At 34.3% G+C, this 9490-nt stretch overlaps 1 protein-coding gene across 2 annotated transcripts; it reads right to left on the bottom strand.

The window, feature by feature from the left end:
• Window positions 1-1191: 1191 nt before the first annotated feature.
• Window positions 1192-5545, bottom strand: LOC147393948 (BTB/POZ domain protein, putative (DUF177)). Of its 2 annotated transcripts, none has more exons than XM_086454469.1 (2): window positions 4806-5545; window positions 1192-1743 (listed from the first exon to the last, which is right to left on the bottom strand). In XM_086454469.1, exons 1-2 carry the CDS (start codon window positions 5510-5512, stop codon window positions 1221-1223), a joined length of 1230 nt encoding a protein of 409 aa, XP_086310595.1. In that variant the 5' UTR covers window positions 5513-5545; the 3' UTR covers window positions 1192-1220. The 2 variants fall into 2 exon arrangements, with proteins under 2 accessions (XP_086310595.1, XP_086310596.1); XM_086454470.1 differs by having other exon boundaries at window positions 1192-1647; window positions 4806-5514.
• Between the last annotated feature and the right edge of the window lie 3945 nt (window positions 5546-9490).

The raw sequence follows: 9490 nt of genomic DNA, 5'->3' as shown, positions 1-9490 counted from the left end.
TCGATAACATTCTTGGGATTGTGCACATTACCAATGGTAAGTGCACTTCGACTTTAGGATTTGACTACTTCGTAACTCAACTCGGCTTGGCGACGCAAGAGATTGCCAATGAAGGTGGCTTCAAGGTGAAGAGTCTTTTTCGCAACCAACTCCTTCTATGGCGTTGGGTGGCGTCGAACATGCTAGGGACATAGAACTACTCTATCATCTACACCCATCACATTTACTGCCTTCATGCCATTTAGACTCGAGACATGACCTTTTGCATGGCTCAGGTGATCATCCACACCCTAATCTCCGTATACCGGAGTATCACTTGTCTTCCCCCATCTTACTTGTCACATTCTTCAATGACACTTCGGCCCAGACATTGTCAATCAAGGATGAGTACCAGTGGCTATTAAGACTTTCCATTTGGAGAAGTCTTTTCGAGAGTGTGCTCAAGGGACATGGCGCCCAGATTAGGAGCATTTTGTCAAGCATGGCATTCCCCCGGATATGCACGACGACCTGAGAAGAAGTTCAATGAGAGAAAAACTTTATCTATTTTCTACTTAAACCCCACGAGGGTTCATTCTAATCACTCAAAGAGAAAAAAATAACAACGTTTATAATTTATAAAACGGCATGTAATGTTTAAAAATCTCTATAACAACGGCTTTTTCCGTCACTACAGAACTTTTATTTAAAAATAAAAAATAAAAATTAATGTTCTTCCTGGATACGTATACATTCCTTACAATGACTCAATTTTTTCAAAAAAATTAATAGAACATTAATTTGGAACACCTACCAAATATTAATGACCGAGTTCAATAAATCTCCATTTTGAAAGAATAAAGTCACTAGAATTGATATTTTTCTAAATGTGGTCACCTTTAGGAATTTTAAATTCACTCACCATACCCGGTGATTCAAATATCAAGAAAATTACAAAATGGAATATTGCTACAAAACCTATAAAAGATTTAAATTGTACAAAGCCAAGCATCTACTTTGTTTCATAATTGTCATGAATGGTATGGTCAACGATGTTCTCAATCTAGATGGTAATTTGTCTTCAGAAAAGACTTCAAACTTCAAATAAATTTGGACATGTTGCACCAACCAAATCCACCACCATCTCTTCCATTTGTCTTTTTATACATTGATATAATATAATTTTAATTTCGAGAAAAAAATAAAATAGCATTGAAGCAGGAAAGGAATCTCTAATAGTATTAATTGATTAAATCATTTTGCTGCATTTGATTTCTCAAATTTCCAAGAGGACCATAGCTTTTCTCCTTCACATCTTGTTTCCCACAATTACAACTACTATTGTTCAGATTTGCACCACATCTCAAACATAAGCCTTTGCATTCTGAGTTACATATTGCATTAATGGTGATCTCCACATGCACCATGTCTCGAATGTGCTTCGAAATGTCTATTTCCTTTTCTTCAGCAGGAAAGTGGAGCCGATCATCCAAATCAACAGAAGCGTCGTCGTCGTCGTCATCTTCCTCCCCACTGTTGGCAGAGTTTTTGAATTTGTCCTCTCTAAAAATGACCCCCATATTAATAACGGCTGATTCTTCAATGGGTTCTTCAGTTAATAAAAGAGTGAAGTTTGTGAATACGGACTGAGCGGCAGGTTCACCACACCTTCCACACAATATCAAAACGAACTCAGTTATAGGTTCTTCAGTTAGTAAAAGAGTGAAGTTTGCAAATACGGACCGAGTGGCTGGTTCACCACACCTTCCACACAAAGTCAAAACGAACTCAGTTATATACAACTGATTAGTAATAGACGTATTTTCGAAGACAAAGCATTGGATCATTGGTCCCTTGTGGTTTCAATTTTAGAGTTGCTGTTCTTGTGGTCAAAATTGTATAACGATTTTAGAGGTTTTAGGTTTGACGATTTTGTGTTTAGATGGGAAGGGGTTTGTTGTATCTCTAATAATTAAGCATTTGTATCTGTTTTTGCACTTGGTTGGTCATCTCGACGGACTAAGTTTCTCTTTAATAAATTGCTTTGCTTATCAAAAAAAATAAAAAAAATTCCAGGTTACAGAGGAGCAATAAGCAAAGATGAATAAGGTGGCATGTAATTGTGATCAAGGAAGAAAATGGATAATAATTAGCTACTCATTAAGAAAAGTTAATAAATAAATAAAAAGGATCTTTGAGATACGGTCATGACCAATTTGCAAAAACTTTTAACAGTTAAAGAGTTCAAAACATCAACAACAGGGGCAGGATCATATTAGAAAATGGGAAAAATATACAAACGAGTCTCATAATCTGGTAATATAGGTTGGGAAATGGGATTCACAATGGGTGACTTAATAAGAATCCCTCTTTGAGCTCGGGATAACTCACCTAAAAACAAACTCAACTTACATTCAAAACAATAAACTCAGGATATTCTAGATTTTTCAAACTAGCTTACAGAATTCTCGCAATTCTGTAATTTCTTGCTACTTTGTCATCTAATTATAAAGGATAAATTCCTATCAAATCCCATGTATGAAAGATAATCGACAATTAATCAAATTAATCCCAGTTTGTCTTATGGTTCCAACTACCGTGCATGGGATTTAACTTTGGACTTGTCTTGGGATCGCACATGCAAAGTATCATGTCCATGGTCCTCCAGGCCACATCAATTTTCCCCAACTTGAAACAACTCAACACTGTCAAGTTAAAAGGCTAGGTAGTCTTCTCTTACACTTTGGAAGAGATGTTCCAGAATGTGTCTTTTTAGCACTTTTTGAACCCATATCTATAGAGGGCATCAACATCATCAATCATCTAAGATTTATCCATCGATGAAGATGGGATTTTTTTTTGTAGGGATGCAAAAACTTGGGATTGAAATTTATGTTCTATGAGGATGAATTTTGAATTTCTGCCGAGTTTGGAGGAGTTCAGTTTGTTTATAAGACGAGAGGGAGTAATGGTGGGAGGAGATGAAGGGAAGATTAGAGCCATTAATGAGGGAAAAGTAACAGTTACAGCCTTTCAGGCCACAAGGTTTAAACCAGAGAGATTACTAGAGGATCACTTTGGGAGAGATTTTCTGCAATGTGTCTCTTTTAGCTCTTTTTGGACACAAGTCCTTAGAGGGCATCGGCATCAGCATCATCAATCATCAAAGATTTATCCCAAACATATGGGGTCGTTTGAACAAATCCTATCAATCCTACCAAAAAATTGAGAGTTCCAGGCGTGAATAGAGGAGGTGGCTTGACTCAAGTTAGCAGGTAATGTAATAATCCTTTGTCTCTCAAGACTTCTTATTTGAAAAGTTCATTCGATGTGGCTTTGATGCAGGAGCATCCTGTTGTGATGGTACCAGGTCACGCAGGAGCGATGAGCTTAAAAAACTATGACATCTCAATCTCACTTCAAGTATGGTAGTTAATCTAGAATAATAACAGTGAAGTTTATTTAAGTAGCATTAGAATAGTTGATCTTGTAAGTACAAATGTAATATTCCTTTTTTCCATGGTTGATTCAAATTTTATGTTGTGATTAGAAACCTTAGTTGTGAAAAGTGATTCTTCACTCAAGTAATGGATTCCATTAAAAATTAGCGAATTTTTATTTTCACCCGAATCTTAATTTGTAGTGTTGATTCTATCAAGGACTTTATGTTTTGTAGAATCCGTTCTTATAAATTAGGTCTTTCATGGTAAATCAGGTGATAAGGTTAGGGATCCAGTTTCTAGAGCTACTCTCTAGAACGCTTCTCAGAAGTTTGGGGTTAAATTTGTTGAAACTTAATTATTATTCACATCCCCCCAAAGAAATACTTCCTCCCTCCCTCCCTCCTTCCCACATTCTCTATCGATCTTGTCTCCACATTCAATCTGAACCCTACCCGGCTACCCCCTCTGTCTCCTATTTTGGAAGAAATGTACTGCCAACAACTAGGGGTGTCAATAGGTCGGTTCCTGTTCGATTCCTACTTCTTAAAGTACTTAAAAAAATAACCATTTAATTTTTTTCAGTTCTGTTTCTTGTCAGTTCTAGATCTGATTCCAAAGAATCGATTGAGAAAAAAATATTTCAAATCATTATTAAACCTTTTTCCCTTTCAAAAATATTAGTATATTATCTACAAAAAATTAACTTAGTATAATTTATTCTAATAAAGATAAAAGTTAACTATTTTGTTTCAAAAACTAAAAGTGGTCTTATTTAAAAGTAAAAACTTTTAGAAGAGATGGCTCATATTGCTTCAATGCATAGTTTATATTGAAAATTAAAGAGCTTTATATAACATGTATTAATTTTAAAATGAAACAAAACCATAAATCATCTATATAATATAAAAAGATACGACAAATAAATCGGTTTCAGGTACCAATGGGTACCCATTGGACAGAACCTAACGGTTCCGGTTCCTAACAGTTCAGTTCCATTTTGGACCCAACTCTGATTGGTTCCAACAAAAAGAAAATGGGAACCGGGATTTTCGATCCAATTCCGGTTCTGGTTAAATGGGTACCCATTGACAACCTACCAAGAACTCAATGAGAAGGTCATCTCTCTCTAAACATAATTTTAAACAAGTTTTATATTCTGAAATTTGAGATCAGAATATATATATATATATAATTAAAAAAATCAAGTTATTCATAATTTCAGATCAAACCTAGGTTAAAACCTGTACCACCAGCTCAACTTCTTAAATTGGATTTTTGGTTATTGCAAGCAAACAAATATTTCAGTTCGATAGATTGGAATAACAGATTAGTCAACATTTCCACAAAATAAAAATAAAAAATAAAAAAATTGAAAAAAAATACCTATTGCAGCCGAGAGTAAGAACAGTTCTAATAATTCCATCCAACCTCAACTTGTGCTTCTTCCTGCTGACGTCCATGGAGATCTGAACAGGTGTTCCTAATGGATAATCCTTCACAGCTTTTGTTACCCTTAACCCCATTACCGAAGACCTCGACTTGGAAACCTCGGTTGAAAGCTTCCCTAACCCTAACCTCTCTAATGTTGTACAATACTCCACATGTGAGACAGAAGGGTTTCTTCTATAAATCACGGCACCCTCCCATGGCGACCCAACATCGCCTTCTTCAACATCATCACCCTTCAATTCCCCCCAATCCAAATCAAGAGTGTTTACGGAATTAGGGTTCGTGTTTGTGTCACTTCTGCAGGTGAAATTGAGGGGTTTTGATGGGTGGTTTGTTGGAATTGTGGTGATTTTGTGGGATAAAGATGGGATTTTTTTGTGGTGTAAGAACTTGGGACTGAAATTTAAGTTCCATGAGAATGAATTTGAATTTCTGAAGAGTTTGGAGGAGGAGGAGGAGTTGAATTTGTTTATAAGAGAAGAGGAAGTTATAGTGGTGGGAGTGAAGAAGATTAGAGCCATTTTATGAGGAAGAAGCAACAATCCCAGCCTTGCAGGGCATAAACCAAACAGAGGGCTGGACCTGGAGTCCTGGACTTGGGACTGCCAATGGATTGGATAATATCCGCTTACCTTACTCATCCGACCCAAGTTATTCGGGTATGGGTATAATGTTTTTATCCGATTAAGAATTCAGGGAAAGTTATCCATATTACTTTATCTGATTTTTTTAGGATCGAATATGGATACGCATCCTATCCGATCCAAATATCCATTTAGAATTTAATACGGTAAATTCTCACTAAGATATATGATAAATCCAAAATTAAGGTTCTTTCACTGTGATATATATATATATGGGAATGTTCAGCAACAAACATTTTGACAAACATTTTGGCAAAACATTTTTCAAAATATGGGTTAGAGGTTTTGGAATGAGCTGATTTTTGGTGAGGATGATCTCTACGGTGAGGAGATCATCATCTCCAAAAATCAGCCCATTCCAAAACTTCTAACCCATCAAAAATGGTTTACAAAAAATGGACGGTCCACGATTTTTCAACTCGTAAACATGGGGCTAGAAGTTTTGGAATGGGCTGATTTTTGGTGAGGATGATCTCCTCACCGTAGAGATCATCCCACCAAAAATCAGCCCATTCCAAAACCTCCAACCCATGTTTTGAAAAATGTTTTGCCAAAATGTTTGTTGCTGAAAGGGACCCTATATATATATATGGGGACGGTTCGAGGGACGTTTGAAAAGCAGTGTTGGAAACCGATGTTTCCAACTCGTTGGATTTGCCGATTTGAACGGCTGTGATTATTGTTTGGAAACAGCTGGAAAGAAACATGTTTCTAATAAAATTCATTTAATTATAGAAAACTCCCTCTATTACGGGATTTATTAAAACTAAATCCACTCTCTCTCTCTCTCTCTCTCTCTCTCTCTCTCTCTCTCTCTCTTTTTAAACCCGAACACAGGGTGAAACATTTCTCGATCTCTCGATCGATCGGTCAACCTCGTTCTCTCTCTCGATTGACCTTAATGTGAGTTTATCATTAATTTTAAAACTTTGCTGTAACAAAAGAATTTAAATACCAAGACTGCAAATCAGCGACACTGAAGTCTTGAAGTGGATCGGGATCGGTGGCATGAAAAAAAACAGTTACAACCACAAGCAGAGAAAATCAGATTGTCATGTTTACTTTACTCACTACTTCTTTTGTAAGTGTTCTGAGAGGTTATTAAGTATATATAAGCTCTTTTTCATAGTGGGTTTACGATGTAAAGGGTGTCAAGAGAGGTTGATGTCAATTTCTTAACCTTCACCCACCGAGGGTTAGCTGAGATTCTAAAGACATCGGCGGCGTAACATGAGGGTGGCGTAACCCCCACAAAATTGTTCAAAAATATATTTTTATACTGTGTTATCTTCCACAGTTCTACTTAAGGACAGGGTAGGCGGATCTGTACACGAAGACTAAGGGGGCCTTTCCCCTACAAAACTTTTAATTTTAAAAAAAAAAATACCGTGTTATCTTCTACAGTTTTACATAGGGGGACTGAACTACCTATAGATTACAGGTGCCGTAAGCTGATTCTGAATCTTCTTCTGTTGTTACACAACCAGAGGTTTATGAGAGAGATTACTAACTCCAGCAAAAGGTCCTAAGTGATTTTTTTCTCATAATAGCCCAACAGCCATTTGACATGTGGCGTGAGTCACATCATTAATGGAGAGAAAGTTTCTCTCTCATGCCCACACAAAGGGTTAATAAAAATTGGAAGGAGATTTCTATAATTATATGAAATCTTAATTGAAACATGTTGCTTTCGAGCTGTTTCCAAATGATAATCACAGTCGTTCAAACCCTCAAATCCAACGAGTTGGAAACATCGATTTCCAACACTGCTTTTCAAACGTCCCTCGAACTGTCCCCTATATATATATATATATATCCATTAAAATTTTGGATGAATAATCAAATATGGATACATTGGCAAAAGTGGGTAATAAACCAAATATGAATATCCGAATATAAATTTGGATAAGAATATGGATATATGCTTCACCCGACCCACACCCAATCCATTGCCAGTCCTAAGTAAAAATTATTGAAATCCCTCCTTTAACCTTTTTACTAAGGTATTGTTTGTTAAACTAAGTGCTGAATAGCATTAAGCGCTGAATTTAAGTGCTGAAAAAGTTGTTTGTTTAGATGTTGAATCATATTTGTTACACATTGTTGAAGCTGGTAAATTGTTTTTGTTACCTTTACAATCATATTATACATTGTTTGCATGTTTCAAATGCCTATTTCTTATCAAACACAATAAAATATATTATTTCTTATAAAATTAAAATACAATTCATTTTTAAATAATAAATAATACTCAAATCTTCAATTTATAAATAATAATTTCTATTTATAAAAGTCCACAAATTTCAAATTAAAAATAATAATGTCATACAAGTCACCAAAATTTGAAATCAACATTAAAATAACTTAATTTTGGATGAAAAATTTTCGATAGAAATAAAGGATGTGTAATTATAAAAGTACCATATGAATTAATAAGGGCAACTCACACCATAGCCAATTTTTTTTGTTTTATATGGGTTAAAGTTTTTGGAATGAACAAATTTTTGGTGAGGATGATCTATATGGTCTAGAGATCATCCTCACCAAATATCAGTCCATTTTGAATTTTTAACTCGTCAAAAATAGTTTTCAAAAAAAAAAAGGACGATTTACGGTTCTTGAACTTGTTTTGATAAGGTTAGAAGTTTCAGGATGTGCTGATTTTTTGTAAGGATGATCTCCTCATTATAGAGATCATCCTCATCAAAAATCAACTTATTCCAAAATCGTTAACTCATATCAGACAAAATAATTTATCCATAGTGTGGGTTTATTAATTTGTGAGGTGCTTATATACTAATGAGGAGATCATCCTCACCAAAAACCAATTCATTCCAAAACTTTTAACCCATATAAGACAAAATAATTTAGCCATGGTGTGGGTTTATTAATTTGTGGGGTGTTTATATACTTATCCATGGGATATAAAAGGTAATATCCTTTAAAGAATAAGGACATACTTGTCCATGCTTAAAAAAACGAAGGGCATATTTTTCCGTATCGAAAAAAACGAAGTGCTTACCGCTTCAACACATTTTTTTAGCATCAAAATAGGGCTGAATTTTTTTCACTTATTTTCAGTAAGAAGTACTGAAAATATAAAGTAAACAAATGCGATATTTTGACAAAAAGTGCTGAATTTAATTTTTTTCAGCAATAAACGCTGAAAAATAGTGCAAACAAATATTGCCTAAGATGCCCCATTGTCACACGCTTTCAACTTGGGTAAAAAAATTTAAGAATAATTATTTAATAAATTATTATAAAATACAGTCTAGTCAAATCATTGATCTCAATAATTTGAATTGTCAAACTTATCCATTGAACCTTTGATCTCAACAATTTATGTTCAATCATCAAGATAGATGATTTATAATCATTGATCTCATTAATAGAGCAAAAAATTTGATCTCAATGATTTGAATTGTCGATCTTGATGATTGAAAGAGGAGAGAGTGGGGTTCAATGGGTTGGTTCTAATTCCTCATATTTTTTCGATTGCGGATCCGATTCTAAAATAAATGAAATCAGAATCAAAATCGCCAAAAAACATTGATACCCATTAGTTCTAGTTCTCAAGAATTGAATGAGAAACAAAAAAGTTGTTCAAATCATTATAAAAATACATTCCTTTCAAAAAAATTAACAACATATTATTAATTTAATTATGTTAATGATTTTTTTTTTAAATAAAAAATTTATATTTTAAGAAAATAATGAACTTTTTGAAGAGAGCTCATTTGAAGCTCCAATCCATAGTTTATAAAACTATGAAAAATGGAAGAACCATATATAACATGCATTAATTTTGAAATAAAAGAATACCGTAAATTATTTATAGCATAAAAAGAAATGACAAAATAAATTGTATCCGATTCAATTTTAGACCTGTCTCTAATCAGTTCTAGTAAAAAGTGAACCAGAATCAGAGTTTTCAATTCCAGTTCCAATTCAGTTAAATGGGTATCTATTATT

This window comes from Akebia trifoliata, chromosome 9 (genome assembly GCF_017979445.1).
Source record: "Akebia trifoliata isolate Shusen 1 chromosome 9, ASM1797944v1, whole genome shotgun sequence".
NCBI classification, from domain to species: Eukaryota; Viridiplantae; Streptophyta; class Magnoliopsida; order Ranunculales; family Lardizabalaceae; genus Akebia; species Akebia trifoliata.
This window is presented reverse-complemented; position numbering and strand designations above follow the sequence as displayed.

Coding starts and splice junctions, on each gene's coding strand:
- LOC147393948 (XM_086454469.1), bottom strand. CDS start 5,512: ATGAGTAAGGTAAGCGGATATTATCCAATCCATTGGCAGTCCCAAGTC. Junction 1,744..4,805: donor CTTACTCTCGGCTGCAATAG/GTATTTTTTTTC, acceptor TTTGTGTGGAAG/GTGTGGTGAACCAGCCACTC.